The sequence below is a fragment of the Lepidochelys kempii genome, chromosome 1, assembly GCF_965140265.1.
Source record: "Lepidochelys kempii isolate rLepKem1 chromosome 1, rLepKem1.hap2, whole genome shotgun sequence".
NCBI classification, from domain to species: Eukaryota; Metazoa; Chordata; order Testudines; family Cheloniidae; genus Lepidochelys; species Lepidochelys kempii.
Genome location: NC_133256.1, coordinates 5,945,204 through 5,965,465, shown reverse-complemented (window position 1 = coordinate 5,965,465; position 20,262 = coordinate 5,945,204). Strand labels below are relative to the sequence as shown.

Sequence of the window (20,262 nt, the reverse complement as noted above, 5' to 3'; positions counted from 1 at the left end):
ACATCACAGCTTCATTTGTTCCTGCAGCATGCACGTCCGTGGCTACGGCTGGGTGTGCCAGTAAAAAAGGCCAGATGTTCCAGCACAGCAAGAGAAGGTGCAAGGAGCCTTCACACTCGTCTTTGTTACCAGCACTACACACATGGGGCCGAGTGAGGACAAGGTCATGGCTAAGATCACCTTCTGGCCAGCAGCGCTAATGTCATGTAGGGGACAGTGTATGGCTCCCTATGAGTCAGAGGTGGAGTTCCCATCCCAGCGTACACAAAGCCCCCACAACCATGCTGTCTAAGTTACTCAGAAAACTAATCCTGCATCCTCTGCTTCCTGATTGCTCAGCAGCCCCCTCCTGCTCAGCCTAGAAGCTTTTCCCTCGGAACAGGAGAAGCACCCGGTCACGAATCTGTTTGGTTTTCACACTGTACACGATGGGGTTCATCATGGGAGGAAAGAGAAGGTAGAAATTGGCCAGCAGGATGTGTACATGTGGGGCGACTTGGTGGCCAAACCTGTGAATTATTGAGGAGAGGACCACTGGTGTGTAGACCACTAAGATGGCACAAAGATGGGCAACACAGGTGCCGAAAGCCTTGAGCTGCTCTTCCTTGGATGCCAGGCTTAAGACAATCCTCAGGATCTTGACATATGATAGGGAGATGAACATCAGATCCAGCCCCACGATGAAGAGAGCTACGATGATCCCATAGATGTTATTGAACATAGTGTTGGCACAGGCCAGATTGACCATGGCCATGTGCTCACAGTAGCAGTGGGCGATGACATGGGACCCGCAGTAGGGGAGCCTCCTGAGGAGGAAGGGCAGAGGGACCATAAGCAGAACAGCCCGGGCCAAAGCCACCAGCCCGATCTTTGCTATCACTGAATTGGTCAGGATGGTGGCATATCTCAGGGGGTTGCAGATGGCCACATACCTGTCGAAGGCCATGGCCAGCAGCACAGCAGACTGCATGATGGAGAACGAGTGAAGGAAAAACATCTGCACCAGGCAGGCATTAAAGCTGATCTCCCTGGAATTAAACCAGAAGATGCTCAGTATTTTCGGCACGGTGGTTGTGGATAATACCAGATCGATGACGGCCAGCATGGCGAGGAAATGGAACATGGGCTGATGGAGAGAAGGCTCTGTCTTGATAACATACAAGAGGGTGCAGTTTCCTAGAACGGCTACGGAGAACATTGAGCAGAAGGGGATGGAGATCCAGGGGTGCAGGGCTTCCAGCCCCGGGATGCCTGTCAGGAAGAACACTGATGGATCAGAGCCTGTGCCATTGGAACCTGACAGGTCTTGTTGTGGCGTCTTTTGCAAGTCTTTCCTTTCAATAAAATATAACACATGGAATGAACAGACCTGTAAATTAAATACATGCTAGGGGCCAGTCTCAGCTCTGGAAGAAGTGGACTGACCTTTTGTTGAGTTCATCAATCATGTTGCAAGAACACTAATTATACAAACCCTGATATTTTTCTGTGCAAAATCATTTTGCGTTCTTAGAATGTCATTACAAGTCACGAGTAATGAACCCCACTTGGTTACAAGTATCCTACCTGGTGTACCTCGGTCCTAGGAGATGCAAATTGTTTAGTGTGCATTCTGCCATGATGTACCGAGTATATCTGGCTGTACGGCATGTGCTTCCAGCCTAGAAATACCTGGCATGTTAAGCTGCATGTATCAAGATGTACCTGGTACATTCAGCAGCACATTCTGGGTATTCAGCCTGGATGTACGTAGTACATCGGGGAACATGCATGAGTAGTGCTATTTTGAACTCAGGTTCAGAGTCCGAGCCTCAACATCTACACAGCTATTCTTAGCGCGGTACCTCGAGAAGCACGAGCCTGCGTCTGTCAACCCGAGCTGTGAGACTAACTGCCGCTCGCTGCGTAGACATACCAAAAGAGCCTATGAGTCTGATCCTGCTCCCATTGAAGCCTGGGGGAGAACTCCCCACCGACTTCTGGGTTAACTGATCCGTTCTTTTTAGGTGACAAATCTGAGGAACTGTCCCAGGTGTCAACAGAAGAGGTTTTGGAACAAACTGATCTATTAAACAGGAATAAGTTACCAGGACCAGATGCGATTCACCCAGGAATTCTGAAGGAACTCAAAATATCAAATTGCAGAACTACTAACTGTGGTATGTGACCTATTACTTAAATCAGCCTCTGATTACAGCAATTACAGCCCAGTGAGCCTAACTTCGGAAACAGGCGAATAGGTTGAAATGATGGGAAAGAACAGAATCATCCCTCACCAGTCTAGTAGAAGTCTTTGAGGAGGTCAACAAACATGTGGACAAGGGTGATCCAGTGGCTATAGTGTATTTGGACTTTCAAAAAGCCTTTGACAAGGTCCCTCACCAAAGGCTCTTAAGAAAAGTCACATGTATTCAAAACAGACTTTGGAGAGAAGAAATTTTATGCTATGAAAAGTCCAAATGAACAGAGATACAGAAACTATTTTCACAAAGGGAAAAATATTACAAGCTGCGATAGACCATATTGATGGAAGGTTGCAGAAAAAATTATTAATTATTTCATGAACTGAGAAAAAATTGTGATCAAATAATTATGGATTCATACATTTTAAGGCAAGAAGGGACCATTCTGATCACCTGCTCTGAACCCTTTTCAATCTGTCAACAACCTTCTTGAAGTATGGGCACCGGACCTAGAAAGAGTGTCCAGTGATGGTCTCCCCAAGCTGCACACCTCTTTATTTCTGCTCCATATTCCCCTCCTTATGCCTTTAAGGAGGGAATTTGTTCTCTCCATCACCACACTGCACTGGGACCTCATGTACAGCTGGTTACACATCATGACTCCGAGTTCTTTTTTGAGTCAGTGCTTTCTAAAACACAGCCCCCCATCCTGTAAGTGTGATCTGTGGTCTTGGTTCCTCGATGTAGGACCTCACATTTAGTTGTAATGCACGTTGTAATGTAACCTGTACGTTGTTCAAGTGAGCCCAGTTTAGCAAGTGACTGAGATCGTTTTAGAGGACTGCCCTGTCCTAATCATTATTTGTCTCTCTGCCAAAACATATGTCCCCCAGACTGAAATCTCCCATGGTAACAGAATTACACAATAAAGAGTCTCTCACAGTGCAATTGTACCAGGGGAGAGAACTATGGATCTGTGTGTAACCTGAAGGCCCCTGATGTTTTGAATACTCAATGGTTTCTTCACATCATTTGTTTGTTTGGTTGTTTGTTTTTTTGATGGAATTAAATAGTTCCCTTCTAAATGATCAACCTCACTCTGCTCCCACTTATACAGGTGTAAATCCAGAATCATTCCAGTTTTACACCAGTGTGACTGACAGCAGATTTGGCCCAATTTTTTCCATTTGCTTTAAAAGTCACCTATTTAGAAAGATCCTTGATTAGCTTTAATATAAACTCCCCATCTCACCTAAATCCTGGCTGCATCTTCTTCCCTCTCAGCATATGCTGAAGTCAAGCACAAACTGCAGGACTCTGCACTCGGCCAGGATCAACTGAGTGAGAGTATTTATACCTCCTAATGACACCCTGGTGACTTTACTCCCCAGGTGGGAGTTGAGAGACTTGGGTCACTATAGAGGTACGTTTGGTGGCGGCTGTGACTCGAGCTGTTCAGAGGGGCCGGGAGTATAGGGCTAAAAGAATATGAGCTCTCAGCTGTGTTCTATTTCCAGAAATAAAGAGTAAAATGCGGTATTGTCAAATCATTTGTATTTTTTATTAGAGGGAAAAACCAAAAAGAAAAAATCAAATGAAAAGTCTTCCAGAGGAGGTGGGAGAGAGAAGACTCATAAAACATTTAAACAAGCCACCTAACTGAACCCTGCTTGTATCTCTGTGCATCAGAATATTTGAAATCTAAGTATGTTTGGTTCCAGGCTCTCTGCCTAGGATTCATATAAATGCTCCTGTCTTTCCTCTCCAGGGTTATATCCCACACCTGAGCACTTTTCATAGAATCATAGAATCATAGAATATCAGGGTTGGAAGGGACCTCAGGAGGTCATCTAGTCCAACCCCCTGCTCAAAAGCAGGACCAATCCCCAATTAAATCATCCCAGCCAGGGCTTTGTCAAGCCTGACCTTAAAAACTTCTAAGGAAGGAGATTCCACCACCTCCCTAGGTAACGCATTCCAGTGCTTCACCACCCTCCTAGTGAAATAGTGTTTCCTAATATCCAACCTAGACCTCCCCCACTGCAACTTGAGACCATTGCTCCTTGTCCTGCCATCTGCTACGACTAAGAACAGCCTATCTCCATCCTCTTTGGAACCACCTTTCAGGTAGTTGAAGGCTGCTATCAAATTCCCCCTCATTCTTCTCTTCAGCAGACTAAATAACCCCAGTTCCCTCAGCTCTCCTGATAAGTCATGTGCTCCAGCTCCCTAATCATTTTTGTTGCCCTCCACTGGACTCTTTCCAATTTTTCCACATCCTTCTTTAGCCTTCCCATGATTTCCCCCTGCATCTGCCCTGCAGTCTCCGTAAGTATTCAGTTTATGTGTTTATTTCTGTTTTGTAGCTCCAGTCTTAGGATTCCAGGCACCCCACGAGATAAAACTGGAAACATTTCCTTAGACATGTAAGCAGAGTCAGGATGAGCTCTACCTTGAAGTCTGGTGGTGAGTCATGGTGGGTTGTGGAAAAGAACTTCAGGGGCTGATCTCATTTGCATAGGCACACCCACCCTACCGAGATGGTCACTTTGGCTGCTATAGGAGCCCCAGTTTCTCTGTTATTGGGGCAGGAATAAACTGTTATTATCCTGATTATGTGAATCAAGGACAGTGGAACTATACTTGGCCTTTTGTTATGATGAAGGGACTCACCATCAACTAAGCAGCACTCGCTAGGCAAGGGTCATGGGTTCCAAAACTCAGTGAATGAAGAGGTGTTGGGGATAGGTATTAATGCTTTGTGGTATGGGCTCCTTGGTGAGGGCCTTACATGTTAATTGTGCTTCCTTCTCTTTCTACTGTAGAATATCAGAGCTAATTTTGGTTCCCTTAGGAGTCTAGTTACAGGCTGCTGAACTGAATTCACTTTGGGCTAATGGTGCACCAGCACTGAGGCTCCCTTACTACAAGCTGAAATCACAAAAGAGCTGAACTTACCAAGAGCTGAAATAACTGAATGTTGCATTAAGTAGTGGGGGAGCCTGAAGATATATTGTGGGGCAGTTTGCGGGACAGCTGGTGGAGCAGAGCAGTTTGTCGGATGCCTGGAGCAGCTCATGGGGGTGGCTGGCAGAGTGGAGCCCCATGGAGAGGTGGGGCAATCAGCTTTGGACCATGTAAGGTGCCCCTTACCCCCCCCCCATCTCCACCCAGGTTGGGAGGTGAAACTCTGTAGATAAACTTTCAAACTCTGGGGCGGCCCTGACCAGGGACAGAGACTTTTGGGTCGTTGGACTTTTGGGACTTTGGGTGATTTTGGGTTGCTGGACTCAAGAACCAAAGGGAAAGGACACGTCCCAATTTGCTTGGGGTGGGTTTTTTTGCTCATGGGTTGTGTTATGAATCCGGTTGGTGGTGTTTCCCCAACATAATGCCACATTGTTTCTCTCTGTTATTAAAAGACTTTTGCTACACTCAGACTATGTGCTTGCGAGAGGGGAAGTATTGCCTCTTGGAGGCGCCCAGCAGGGGTGGTATATATTGGTCCCAGGTCACTGGGTGGGGGCTCGAGCCGGTTTTGCATGGTGTTATTGGAATGGAACCCCCAGATACTGAACCCGGCCCTTGTTGCTGCCAACTCTGACGAGCAGAAGGGTTACAGACAAAGCCACCCTTCATGGGCTGAGCTGCCTGTATTCCGCCACTCCCTCAGCTGGCCCATTAAGAGCCACAGGGACAGTGACTGTCAGGTCACATTTGCTTCATCTGCCCCCATCACTCCCATTGCCCAGGCTAAAAGATGGGCTTTGCTGCATGCTTGGCTGGTTAACAAATGCAGGCCAAGGTGGATCAAGGGGGAAAGTGTATACCAAAGTGACCATCTCTCAGGGAGGGGACTCTGCCGGCAGCAACCTCCAGCTTGTAGGAGAGTCCAACCAAAAAGGCTAAGCAACTGAGTCGCATCTGTGTGTGCAAAGCAGATCAAGAGCCTCCTAGACAATCATTTGGGAATGGACCACACGTGACTGATCTATGAGGACCTTCCCTTCTCTCCCCTCCAGCAGGAGCAGTTGATCATTCCCCAGGGTGCTTAGAGACACAGGGCTTTCTTCTCCCATTACGTGCCCTTTAATAGGACCATTTCTCATAGCATGTAAACATTCTTATTTTGCAGGAAAAAGACCTGCCCTTTGATTTTACAGGGAGGCTCTTATCATAAACGTCTCCTGTAAAATTCGGGGCCGCCTGTGCTTAGTGTCCTGTCTGTTTAGCAGCTTTCACCCTATTTTTGAAGAGGCACAGCAGCAGAAATGCACCACAGGAGTGTATAGGAGGCTGGAATTAGTCCTGCATGGCTTGGAATCTGTCTGTGCCCCTGGTCCCATCCCCCCAGCAATCAGCAGCTCATGGGAAGGTTTTGCTTTTGCCTCCCAAGCTGAACCCCAGAATGGACAGCGTGGCTTTCCCACTCTGGATGTTGCTCCCACCTACCATCTTCCCAAGCCCCAGCCAGCTACCTCTAGGATGAAGCATATTGATTCAGCGAGGCTTCCTTACCCAGCTGGGGTTGGTTGGTTGCAGGTGGGAGATCATAGAAATGCAGGGTTGAAAGTGTCCTCGAGATGTCATCTAGTTCAGTCCCCTTGTAGACTGAGGCAGGACCAGGTATCCCTAGACCAGCCCTGACAGATGATTGTCCTGCCTGGTTTTAAAAACCTCCAGTGATGGGGATTCCACAACCTCCCTTGGAAGCCTGTTCCCGAGCTTGACTCCCCTGAGAGTTAGAGAGTTTTTCCTACTATCTAACCTAAGTCTCTCCCTTGCTGCAGATTAAGCCCATTGCTTCTTGTCTTGCCTTCAGAGGACAAGGAGAACAACTCCTGTTGTGATGTGGTTGAAGTATTTTGTAATTTGTTTTTTGAGTCCTGTGTGTGTCTCATAGAATCATAGAATATCAGAGTTGGAAGGGACCTCTGGAGGTCATCTAGTCCAACCCCCTGCCCAGAGCAGGACCAATCCCCAACTAAGTCATCCCAGCCAGGGCTTTGTCAAGCCTGACCTTAAAAACTTCTAAGGAAGGGGATTCTACCACCTCCCGAGGGAACGCATTCCAGTGTTTCACCACCCTCCTAGTGAAAAAGTTTTTCCTAATATCCAACCTAAATCTCCCCCACTGCAACTTGAGACCATTACTCCTTGACCTGTCATCTGCTATCACTGAGAACAGTCTAGATCCATCCTCTTTGGATCCATCTTTCAGGTAGTTGAAAGCAGCTATCAAATCCCCCCTCATTCTTCTCTTCCGTAGACTAAACCATCCCAGTTCCCTCAGCCTCTCCTCATAACTCATGTGTTCCAGACCCCTAATCATTTTTGTTGCCCTTCGCTGGACTCTCTCCAATTTTTCCACATCCTTCTTGTAGTGTGGGGCCCAAAACTGGACACAGTACTCCAGATGAGGCCTCACCAATGTCGAATAGAGGGGGACGATCACGTCCTTCGATCTGCTCACTATGCCCCTACTTATACATCCCAAAATGCCATTGGCCTTCTTGGCAACAAGGGCACACTGCTGACTCATATCCAGCTTCTCGTCCACTGTCACCCCTAGGTCCTTCTCTGCAGAACTGCTGCCTAGCCATTCAGTCCCTAGTCTGTAGCGGTGCATTGGATTCTTCCGTCCTAAGTGCAGGACTCTGCACTTGTCCTTGTTGAACCTCATCAGATTTCTTTTGGCCCAATCCTCCAATTTGTCTAGGTCCCTCTGTATCCTATCCCTACCCTCCAGTATATCTACCTCTCCTCCCAGTTTAGTGTCATCCGCAAACTTGCTGAGGGTGCAATCCACACCATCCTCCAAATCATTAATGAAGATATTGAACAAAACCGGCCCCAGGACCGACCCTTGGGGCACTCTGCTAGATACTGGCTGCCAACTAGACATGGAACCATTGATTACTACCCATTGAGCCTGACAATCTAGCCAATTTTCTACCCACCTTATAGTGAATCCATCCAGCCCATACTTCTTTAACTTGCTGACAAGAATACTGTGGGAGATCGTGTCAAAAGCTTTGCTAAAGTCAAGGAATAACACGTCCACTGCTTTCCCTTCATCCACAGAACCAGTTATCTCATCATAGAAGGCAATTAGATTAGTCAGGCATGACTTTCCCTTGGTGAATCCATGCTTACTGTTCCTGATCACTTTCCTCTCATCTAAGTGCTTCAGAACTGATTCCTTGAGGACCTGCTCAATGATTTTTCAGGGGACTGAGGTGAGACTGAGTGGCCTGTAGTTCCCCGGATCCTCCTTCTTCCCTTTTTTAAAGATTTGCACTACAGTAGCCTTTTTCCAGTCTTCCAGGACTTCCCCCGATCCCCATGAGTTTTCAAGGATAATGGCCAATGGCTCTGCAATCACATCCGCCAATTCCTTTAGCACTCTCGGATGCAATGCATCCGGCCCCATGGACTTGTGCACGTCCAGCTTTTCTAAATAGTCCCAAATCACTTCTTTCTTCACAGAGGGCTGGCCACCTCCTCCCCATGCTGTGCTGCCCAGTGCTGTAGTCTGGGAGCTGACCTTGTTTGTGAAGACAGAGGCAAAAAAAGCATTGAGTACATTAGCTTTTTCCACATCCTCTGTCACTAGGTTGCCTCCCTCATTCAGTAAGGGGCCCACACTTTCTTTGGCTTTCTTCTTGTTGCTAACATACCTGAAGAAACCCTTCTTCTTACTCTTAACATCTCTCGCTAGCTGCAACTCCAGGTGTGATTTAGCCTTCCTGATTTCACTCCTACATGCCCGAGCAATATTTTTATACTCATCCCTGGTCATTTGTCCAGTCTTCCACTTCTTGTAAGCCTCTTTTTTGTGTTTAAGATCAGCAAGGATTTCACTGTTAAACCAAGGTGGTCGCCTGCCATATTTACTATTCTTTCTACACATCAGGATGGTTTGTCCCTGTAACCACAATAAGGATTCTTTAAAATACAGCCAGCTCTCCTGGATTCCTTTCCCCCTCATGTTATTCTCCCAGGGGATCCTGCCCATCAGTTCCCAGAGGGAGTCAAAGTCTGCTTTTCTGAAGTCCAGGGTCCGTATTCTGCTGCTCTCCTTTCTTCCCTGTGTGAGGATCCTGAAGTCAACCATCTAATGGTCACTGCCTCCTAGGTTCCCATCCACTTTAGCTTCTCCCACTAATTCTTCCCGGTTTGTGAGCAGCAGGTCAAGAAGAGCTCCGCCCCTAGTTGGTTCCTCCAGCACTTGCACCAGGAAATTGTCCCCTACATTTTCCAAAAACTTCCTGGATTGTCTGTGCACCGCTGTATTGCTCTCCCAGCAGATATCAGGATGATTGAAGTCTCCCATGAGAACCAGGGCGTGCGATCTAGTAGCTTCTGCGAGTTGCCGGAAGAAAGTTTCCCATGTGCTGCATTGTTACCCAGCAGGGGTGGGAAAGGACTGTTTGCACCCAGGGCAGGCTAAGGGAACCTAAAATGAGGCATCAGTGGAGCTGCACCAATGCAGCTGTCCCACCTTAGTGCTTTAATGAAGACGCTCTTAAGCCGATGGGAGAGAGGTCTCCCATCAGTGTAGTTAAGCCATCTCTCTGAGAGGTGGTAGCTATGTCAGTGGGCGAAGCTCTCCCACCAACATAGGCTGTCTACGTGTGGGTTAGGTCGGTGTAACGGCGTCGCTTAAGGCTGTAGATTTCTCACATCCTCACGTGACATAGTTACACGGAGATAGGTCTGTAGTGTAGACTGGACCTTAGAGACATAGGTCTAGGAGTCTCCTAGCTGTCTGGGCCTTAGTCTCCATATCAATGGAGCATTCGGGACAACAGTGGCAAGTCCAATCAGCAAGCCATTGGCACCTAGCACCCCACACCCCATGAGGAGATGGACTTCCCCACTGAACAACAATCCCTGGCCTGAGATCAAAGGACTGGAGAGGTGTGAGGTGGGGTGCGGGGGATAAGAGCTGGCTCCTAGAAGGAGCTGGGGACCTCACCTGGACTCTGACCAGGGCAGTCAGACTGGGAGACCAACAGAGCTTGAACCAAAGGGTTACTACAGCTTGGCTGGGCTCTGAGCTAACCAGAATGAACTGTGCTTTAACCTTCAGTTCTCTCTGCTGCCATAAAGACTACTGTCATAAATATAAAGGGAAGGGTAAACCCCTTTAAAATTCCTCCTGGCCAGAGGAAAAATCCTCTTACCTGTAAAGGGTTAAGAAGCTAAAGGTAACCTCGCTGGCACCTGACCAAAATGACCAATGAGGAGACAAGATACTTTCAAAAGCTGGGAGGAGGGAGAAAAACAAAGGGTCTGTGTCTGTCTGGGTGATGCTTTGGCCGGGGACAGAACAGGAATGGACTCTTAGAACTTAGTAAGTAATCTAGCTAGGTATGTGTTAGATTATGATTTCTTTAAATGGCTGAGAAAATAGTTGTGCTGAATAGAATGAATATTCCTGCCTGTGTGTCTTTTTTGTAACTTAAGGTTTTGCCTAGAGGGATTCTCTATGTTTTGAATCTAATTTCCCTGTAAGGTATCTACCATCCTTGTTTTACAGAGGTGATTCCTTTATTTCTATTAAAAAGTCTTCTTGTAAGAAAACTGAATGCTTTTTCATTGTTCTAAGATCCAAGGGTTTGGGTCTGTGGTCACCTATGCAAATTGGTAAGGAGTTTTCACTTCCCCAGGAAGTGGGGTGCAAGGGTTGGGAGGATTTTTGGGGGAAAGACGTGTCCAAACGACGTTTCCCAGTAAACCCAGATAAAGTTTGGTGGTGGCAGTGGAAATCCAAGGGTAAAATAATTTTGTACCTTGGGGAAGTTTTAACCTAAGCTGGTAAAAGTAAGCTTAGGAGGTTTTCATGCAGGTCCCCACATCTGTACCCTAGAGTTCAGAGTGGGGAAGGAACCTTGACATGGTGGCAGTGGTGGGATTAACCTGAAATTAACCAGTTTGAGATTTTTTGAACCAGAAAAACAGATTTTAAAAAGGAATTTTTTTTCCCCTTTGGGGCTGCTGGAAAGGAGGTCCAACTGAAAGCAACTAGTTTTTTCTCTGCTTTGGGGCCAGAGCAGAGACAGAAGAGAATTACCTTTGTGAACTGCAGGTTTTCTTTGCCTGGAGGCAGAGTAGTTAATCTCCTGTGGGGAAATTCACAGTTTTCACAAACCTGAGGTTTTTTTTTCCCCCTAAAAGTAAATAGAGGGGATTTCTACCTATTTGCCTGAAGACAAAAGTGTTAGTTTTTGGGTTTTTTAGGATTTTGATTTTTTAAAAATCCTTTGTGCTGCTGGAAAGCAGGTCTCCAACTGGAAATAGTTGGAAGCTTTTTTGCTTTGATTTGGGGCCAGAGCAGAGACAAAGGGAATTGTCTTTTTCTGTAGGCTGACAATCACTATCAGAGAATAGGTATCCTATTCCAGCACAGCAAAATTTTACAAGCCAAGTTTTGTTTGTTTTATTTCTAAACCTGGGGTGTAAAGTTAGTTAAAAACAGAGAGGTTAGAATGACAGACTCCACAACTCAACAAAAGCTGGAATTAGCCATATTTGAGGCTGCTGAAAAACAAAAGGAACATGAAAGACAGATAGAACTCATGTGGATGGAGAAGGAGGTACAGGAGGCTGCCCACAGGAGGGAGATGGCGGCAAGGCACAAAGAGATGGTGGCAAAGGACAAAGAAATGGTGGCAAAGGACAAAGAAAGGGAGGCAATGAAAGAGGCAGAACAACACCAAGTGGCTGCTCACAGAAAATCTAGGGAAGCAAGGGCCAAAGAACTGGAGGAGAAGGAAAAAGAGAGGAAGCATGTGGAGGAGATGGAGAAAATAAAGGCTCAGCAGAATATACCAACAAACCCTAGCAATCCTTCTCCAGGTACCACTTCCCAACCCCAAAAGTTCCCCACCTACAAGGCAGGCGATGATACGGAGGCCTTCTTAGAAAACTTCGAAAGGGCCTGCGTTGGGTACAGCATCTCTACCGACCAATACATGGTAGAGCTGAGGCCACAGCTCAGTGGACCCTTAGCTGAGGTGGCAACTGAAATGCCTAAAGAACACATGAACAAGTATGAACTGTTTAAATCCAAGGCGAGAATCAGAATGGGGATAACACCCTAGCATTCTCGTCAGAGGTTCAGAGCCCTAAGGTGGAAACCAGACGTGTCATTTACCCGACATGCCTACCACATTGTGAAACATTGGGATGCCTGGATATCAGGAGCAAGTGTTGAATCTCCAGTAAATTTACCCTTCCTAATGCAAATGGAACAATTCTTAGAGGGTGTTCCTGAGGAAATAAAAAGATACATCCTAGATGGGAAGCCCAAAACTGTAATCGAGGCAGGAGAGATTGGAGCCAAATGGGTGGAGGTGGCAGAGAAGAAGAAAACTGGTCGCAGTTGGAGTGGAGACCAGAAGGGACAACCCCAGAACACACCCTATTCCTGGGGGCTGCCCAAGACCCCACCTACCTCCCAAAGAACCCTCCAGACCCCTTATCGTCCCACCACTCCATTCTCCAGCAACCCGCCTTGCCCAGTGACCCGTCAGCTGGGCGATGTTTTAAATGTAACGAGCTGGGGCATGTAAAGACCAACTGCCCCAAGAACCCCAACAGATTACAGTTCATTGCACCGGAATCACATCAAAGATCCGCAGGCTCAGATACCTCCCAGATACCCTTGGAGCGGAGGGAAACTGTGAGTGTGGGCGGGAAGAAGGTCACCGCGTGGAGGGATACCGGAGCACAAGTGTCAGCTATCCATGCTTCCTTAGTGGACCCCAATTTAATCAACCCAGAGATCCCAGTGATGATTCAACCCTTCAAGTCCAACTCTTTCAATTTGCCTACAGCCAAATTGCCTGTCCAGTACCAGGGCTGGTCAGGAATGTGGACTTTTGCAGTCTATGATGATTATCCCATCCCCATGCTGTTGAGGGAAGACTGGGCCAATCTTGTGAATCAGGCCAAGAGGGTGGGAACAGTCACCCGCAGCCAGGCTAAACAAGCCGTGAGGCCTAGCTCTGTTCCGGAAACTTCTATCAGGACCCGGTCAGAGGTGATGGACCCGGACCCCAGGCCAATGTCTGCAACAGAAGTAGTGGATCCAGTCCCAGAGACCCAGACGGAACCAGTCCCAGAACTGGAACCAGCGGAACAACCAGCACCAGACCCATTGCCAGCACTGAATCCAGTACTTGCAACCTCAACACCAGAGGGCCCTACTGAACCTTAACCGGGCAGCAACCCATAACCCTACACAAGAGGCTCAGCCGGAGCCTGAACCCCAACATAGTTTCCCAGCGGAGAGCGGTTCACAGTCAACGGAAAAAGCCCCATCCCCTACATCGCTTCCAGAGGGACCATGCATAGGTCCACAGTCCAATGAGGAACTGATGTCTCCAGCATCAAGGGAACAGATCCAGACTGAATAGGAAGCAGATGAAAGCCTCCAGAGAGCTTGGACGGCGGCACAGAGCAACCCACCGCCTCTCAGCTCTTCTAATCGATCCAGGTTTATTGTAGAAAAAGGACTTTTATACAAGGAAACTCTTTCTGGTGGACACCAGGAAGACTGGCATCCTCAGAGACAGTTGGTAGTTCCAACTAAATACCAGGCCAAGCTCTTGAGCTTAGCCCAAGATCATCCTAGTGGCCATGCTAGTGTGAACAGGACCAAAGACCGTTTGCGGGGGTCATTCCACTGGGACAGAAAGGGCAAGGATGTTTCTACCTATGTCCGGTCTTGTGAAGTATGCCAAAGAGTGGGAAAACCCCAAGACCAGGTCAAAGCCCCTCTCCAGCCACTCCCCATCATTGAAGTTCCACTTCAGCGAGTAGCTGTGGATATTCTGGGTCTTTTTCCAAAAAAGACAGTCAGAGGAAAGCAGTACATACTGACTTTCATGGATTTTGCCACCCGATGGCCGGAAGCAGTAGCTCTAAGCAACACCAGGACTAAAAGTGTGTGCCAAGCACTAGCAGACCTTTTTGCCAGGGTAGGTTGGCCCTCTGACATCTGCACAGATGCAGGGACTAATTTCCTGGCAGGAACTATGGAAAACCTCTGGGAAGCTCATGGGGTAAATCACTTGGTTGCCACTCCTTACCATCATCAAACAAATGGCATGGTGGAGAAGTTTAATGGAACTTTGGCGGCCATGATACATAAATTCGTAAATGAGCACTCCAATGATTGGGACCTAGTGTTGCAGCAGTTACTTTTTGCCTACAGAGCTGTACCACATCCCAGTTTAGGATTTTCCCCATTTGAACTTGTATATGGCCGTGAGGTTAAGGGGCCATTACAGTTGGTGAAGCGGCAATGGGAGGAATTTACACCTTCTCCAGGAACTAACATTCTGGACTTTGTAACCAACGTACAAAACACCCGCCGAACCTCTTTAGCCCTTGCTAAAGAAAACTTACAGGATGTTCAAAAAGAGCAAAAAGCCTGGTATGATGAACATGCCAGAGAGAGTTCCTTCAAAGTAGGAGACCAGGTCATGGTCTTAAAGGCACTCCAGGCCCATAAAATGGAAGCATCGTGGGAAGGGCCATTCATGGTCCAGGAGCGCCTGGGAGCTGTTAATTATCTCATAGCATTCCCCACCTCCAACCGAAAGCCTAAGGTGGACCATATTAATTCTCTAAAGCCCTTTTATTCCAGAGAATTAAAGGTTTGTTAGTTTACAGCCCAGGGAGGAGACAACGCTGAGTGGCCTGAAGGTGTCTACTATGAAGGGAAAAGTGCTGGTGGTGTGGAAGCAGTGAACCTCTCCATGACCCTTGGGCGTATGCAGTGACAGCAGATCAAGGAGCTGTGCACTAGCTACGCGCCAACGTTCTCAGCCACCCCAGGACTGACTGAACGGGCATACCACTCCATTGACACAGGTAATGCTCACCCAATTAGGGTCCACCCTTACCGGGTGTCTCCTCAAGCTAAAACTGCTATAGAACGGGAGATCCAGGATATGTTACAGATGGGTGTAATCCGCCCCTCTGAAAGTGCATGGGCATCTCCAGTGGTTCTAGTTCCCAAACCAGATGGGGAAATAAGTTTTTGCGTGGACTACCGTAAGCTAAATGCTGTAACTCGCCCAGACAACTATCCAATGCCATGCACTGATGAACTATTAGAGAAACTGGGACGGGCCCAGTTCATCTCTACCTTGGACTTAACCAAGGGGTACTGGCAAGTACCGCTAGATGAATCCGCCAAGGAAAGGTCAGCCTTCACCACAGATGTCGGGCTGTATGAATTTAACGTACTCCCTTTCGGGCTGCAGAATGCACCTGCCACTTTCCAAAGACTTGTAGATGGTCTCCTAGCGGGATTAGGAGAATATGCAGTCGCCTACCTTGATAATGTGGCCATATTTTCGGATTCCTGGGCAGAACACCTGGAATATCTACAAAAGTCCTTGAGCGCATAAGGGAGGCAGGACTAACTGTTAAGGCTAAGAAGTGTCAAATAGGCCTAAACAGAGTGACTTACCTTGGACACCAGGTGGGTCAAGGAACTATCAGCCCCCTACAGGCCAAAGTGGATGCTATCCAAAAGTGGTCTGTCCCAAAGTCAAAGAAACAGGTTCAATCCTTCTTAGGCTTGGCCGGTTATTAAAGGCAATTTGTACCGCAATACAGCCAAATTGCTGCCCCACTGACAGACCTCACCAAAAGTAAACAGTGAAATGCTGTTCAGTGGACCGAAGAGTGTCAGAAGGCTGTTAACCAGCTTAAAACGACACTCATGTCTGACCCTGTGCTAAGGACCCCAGACTTTGACAAAGCGTTCCTAGTAACCACAGATGCGTCCGAGAGTGGTGTGGGAGCAGTTTTAATGCAGAAAGGACCTGATCAAGAATTCCACCCTGTAGTGTTTCTCAGGAAAAAACTGTCTGAGAGGGAAAGCAACTGGTCAGTCAGTGAAAAAGAATGTTACGCCATTGTCTACGTCCTGGAAAAGCTATGCCCATATGTTTCCACCTGCAAACGGACCATGCTGCGCTAGAGTGGCTTCATACCGCCATGGGAAATAACAAAAAACTTATTTGGTGGAGTTGGAGCTCTTCAAGATTTTGATTTCGACTTCCAACACATCTCAGGAGCTTCTAACAAAGTGGCTGATGCACTCTCCCATGAAAGTTTCCCCAGAATAAACTGGTTAAAAATCATCCTTGAGATGTGGAAAATATTGTTAGAGATGTGGAAAATATTGTTAGTCTTTATGTACTTGGTAGTATATTTAGAGGTGCATGTGTCTTATTAACTCTGTTTTTTCCTAGAGCTCCAGGAAGAAATCCCAGCCAGCGTTTCATCCTAGCTGAGATGTGGGGGCATGTCATAAATATAAAGGGAAGGGAAAACCCCTTTAAAATCCCTCCTGGCCAGAGGGAAAATCCTCTTACCTGTAAAGGGGTAAGAAGCTAAAGGTAACCTCGCTGGCACCTGACCAAAATGACCAATGAGGAGACAAGATACTTTCAAAAGCTGGGAGGAGGGAGAAAAACAAAGGGTCTGTGTCTGTCTGTATGATGCTTTGGCTGGGGACAGAACGGGAATGGACTCTTAGAACTTAGTAAGTAATCTAGCTAGGTATGTGTTAGATTATGATTTCTTTAAATGGCTGAGAAAATAGCTGTGCTGAATAGAATGAATATTCCTGCCTGTGTGTCTTTTTTGTAACTTAAGGTTTTGCCTAGAGGGATTCTCTATGTTTTGAATCTAATTTCCCTGTAAGGTATCTACCATCCTGATTTTACAGAGGTGATTCCTTTACTTCTATGAAAAGTCTTCTTGTAAGGAAACTGAATGCTTTTTCATTGTTTTAAGACCCAACGGTTTGGGTCTGTGGTCACCTATGCAAATTGGTGAGGAGTTTTACCAAACCTTCCCCAGGAAGTGGGGTGCAAGGGTTGGGAGGATTTTTGGGGGAAAGACGTGTCCAAACGACGTTTCCCAGTAAACCCAGATAAAGTTTGGTGGTGACAGTGGAAATCCAAGGGTAAAATAATTCTGTACCTTGGGGAAGTTTTAATCTAAGCTCGTAAAAGTAAGCTTAGGAGGTTTTAATGCAGGTCCCCACATCTAGAACCCTAGAGTTCAGAGTGGGGAAGGAACCTTGACATCTACCTATGCCATGTTTCAGTTAATGAATAAACCCGACTCGTTTGTGAACGCTGCTGCAAACGCTGGGTGAGGAGCCGTAGTCCCTGAAGTGTGGACGAGCCTCCATCAGGGGTCTGCTTCAGTCAGAGTCACTGAACATGGGGTGAAGCACGAGAGCAGAAACCCAGTGGTTCAGTTTAAGTAGATGGTGAAGCCATGTGGCTCACTCTGGAGGAAGAGCAAGACCCGTAGGGGATCCGGCACACTGACGGGGCTCCTACCAGAGACTGTTCCTGATAGCTGCTTTCAACTACCTGAAAGGGGGTTCCAAAGAGGATGGCTCTAGACTGTTCTCAATGGTAGCAGATGACAGAACGAGGAGTAATGGTCTCAAGTTGCAGTGGGGAAGGTTTAGATTGGATATTAGGAAAAACTTTTTCACTAAGAGGGTGGTGAAACACTGGAATGCGTTACCTAGGGAGGTGGTAGAATCTCCTTCCTTAGAGGTTTTTAAGGTCAGGCTTGACAAAGCCCTGGCTGGGATGATTTAACTGGGAATTGGTCCTGCTTTGAGCAGGGGGTTGGACTAGATGACCTTCTGGGGTCCCTTCCAACCCTGATATTCTATGATTCTATGTTCCAAAGCTTGGGGGGCCACAGCGCTAATCCTGTGGGTCCGCGACACCTGTTATAACTCATTATTTCTGACATTTATGTCTGCATATAGCTATGTCTGAGACAAACATTACACATTCTGAGTAAAGAAAGGAGATAGAAAATTGACTAGTGTGAAAATGTAAATGTAGTTTCTCCTGTAAACATTGCCCTTTCAGATGCAGGGGAGTAATAGCCTCTGGGCCAGTCCCTCAATGTCAGCGGAGTTACGCCCGTTTACACGAGCTCAGGCTCTGTGTTTTAGGGGCATCAGAGCATTTTCATCTCTTCTCTGCAGTGTGGCTTGAAAAAAGGGCAGCGTCAAATTTCCCCACCAAAATGTGAACCTTGGGGCAGACAGAACAGCTGAAATGTACAAACATGCCCCCTGGAAAATAATTCCAGCAGAGAAAAGGAGTGCTTCTGTCATACACCTGTCCTTCCTTTGCATGCATTTGGAAAAAAACGAACACGGCCATGAATAAGGTGCTTGAGAGTAGATGGCCTATTCCCACACATAGACTCTCTCACGTCTGCTCCCATTCAAGACTGTCAATCAGGTTACTCCGGGGGGAATTCTGCGCATCTGGGGAAGTGCAGAATCCATCTGCCCCGCATCGTGCTGTATTTTCCCACCTAAAACGCATTCTGCCTCAGCAGTGCTGCAGTGCCGCCCGTTGCCCCCCAGAGGCCGCTGTGGCGCCAGAAGAGCCGGCTGCGCTCATGCCGGCTGGTCTAGCGCCACAGCGGCCTCTGGGGGCAAGAGGCGGCACTGCAGCACTTCTGAGGCAAAATTTCGTTTTATGTGGGACAATAGAAACATCTGGGCCCCGTGCTGCGGGATTCCCGCAGGAGCAGGGTTCATCCCAGCACCCTGCCCGCAGAGCCAGGGTAGCACAGAGTGGGGCACCCAGTCCTTCTGTGGGGGGGGTTCAGAATGGCTAGTGGAGGCGGGGGCTGACTGGAGCACGGGCTCAGGAGCTAGTGGGGTGACCGAGTTGTGGGGGAGGGAGAGCTCAGTGGTTTGAGCATTGGCCTGGTAAACCCAGAGTTGTGAGTTCAATCCTTGAGGGGGCCATTTGGGATCTGGGGCAAAAATTGGGGACTTGTCCTGCTTTGAGCAGGGGGTTGGACTAGATGACCTCCTGAGGTCCCTTCCAACCCTGGTAGTCTATGAGTCTATGAGATTGAGCCTGGGGATGGGGGCAGGGGGCTGAAGAGACTGGGGATGCGGGGTGCAGGGACAGGGGCAGACGTGCCTGACTGAATGGGAGAGGCTTGGGGGTCAGCCAAGGTCTGCATGGGGGAAGCTCCCCAACTCCCTAACATTCCAGCCCCTCCCCACCTTCCCCTCCCCCAGCACCTGTTCCATACTTCTCCCACCCACACCCAACACCCCTCCAGGTTCACTGCAGGCTCCTTCCCTCTCCCTCAGCTCCTCCATTATCCCCGACTCCCCCAAGCCTTTGCACTGCTTCGGACAGGTGCAGGAAATACAGTTCTGTCATGTAATTTAAATGAATTACACAAAGTTCTGTATTAATATGCCTCATATGGAATCTATTTGTAAACAGACAAAAAAAACCCCTGAATCTTTTTTTTTTGGTCTGCATTGTTACAGACATACTTGCTGACAGATATTTTGAAATAAATTACCAAAAGAATAATAACTGGCATGATTATATGGTGTTATTTTGAGAAATAAAATATGAAGAAATTTGCAGAATTTTCAAATATTGTGCGCAGAATTTTTAATTTTTTGGCACAGAATTCCCCCAGGAGTACCAGATGTACGATCATGCTTCATTTATTCTTTTTTTGGCAGCTATTATTTATTCTCAGCTATTAAGAGACTGGGTGTCATGTATTCCACCGATACAGATATACCATGCAGGACTCAAGGTGACGTAGTGTATCAGTGTCAGCTGCAGAACTGAAGTTAGGAGGCCATATGCTGTGTTCAGTGCTCAATGGAAATCTGTTGATTTCAATGCCAGTTCCAGGGGCTGGTGGCTCTCTTAGGCCACCATGAAGTTCCTCAGGCTTCTGGTGGCGAGCAAGGCTGCTGGGATCTGCTGCGTTCGGGTGGCTCCCGCAGGAGCCAATGGGGAGGGCAGGGGAGAGGGCTGGCTTACCCAGACTCATCTCTTGTTCCCCTGTTGGTGCCACTCTAGCTGTGGCTGTTGGACGAAAGGGAAACTCCAGGGGCTGGCTGTGTGCCTCTGTGATCTACATCAGGTTTGCTTTGGGTACAAGGGTGCGTGAGGAATTGTCCTGCTTGTTGAGTGATGTTCTGGATTGGCCATGTGGGCTATTAATG

At 47.6% G+C, this 20,262-nt stretch overlaps 1 protein-coding gene across 1 annotated transcript; it reads right to left on the bottom strand.

The window, feature by feature from the left end:
- Positions 1–358: 358 nt before the first annotated feature.
- On the bottom strand, positions 359–1,448 carry LOC140905606 (olfactory receptor 52K1-like). Its single transcript, XM_073329116.1, has 2 exons — positions 1,426–1,448; positions 359–1,334 (listed from the first exon to the last, which is right to left on the bottom strand). The coding sequence occupies exons 1-2, from the start codon at positions 1,446–1,448 to the stop codon at positions 359–361; spliced, it is 999 nt and encodes a 332-aa protein (XP_073185217.1).
- Between the last annotated feature and the right edge of the window lie 18,814 nt (positions 1,449–20,262).

What these genes read in the sequence shown, in the direction of transcription:
- LOC140905606 (XM_073329116.1), bottom strand. Translation starts at nt 1,448, where the DNA reads ATGATTGATGAACTCAACAAAAG. An exon ending in ATTGATGAACTCAACAAAAG is followed by an intron (nt 1,335 to 1,425) that starts GTCAGTCCACTT and finishes TTTTATTGAAAG; the next exon opens with GAAAGACTTGCAAAAGACGC.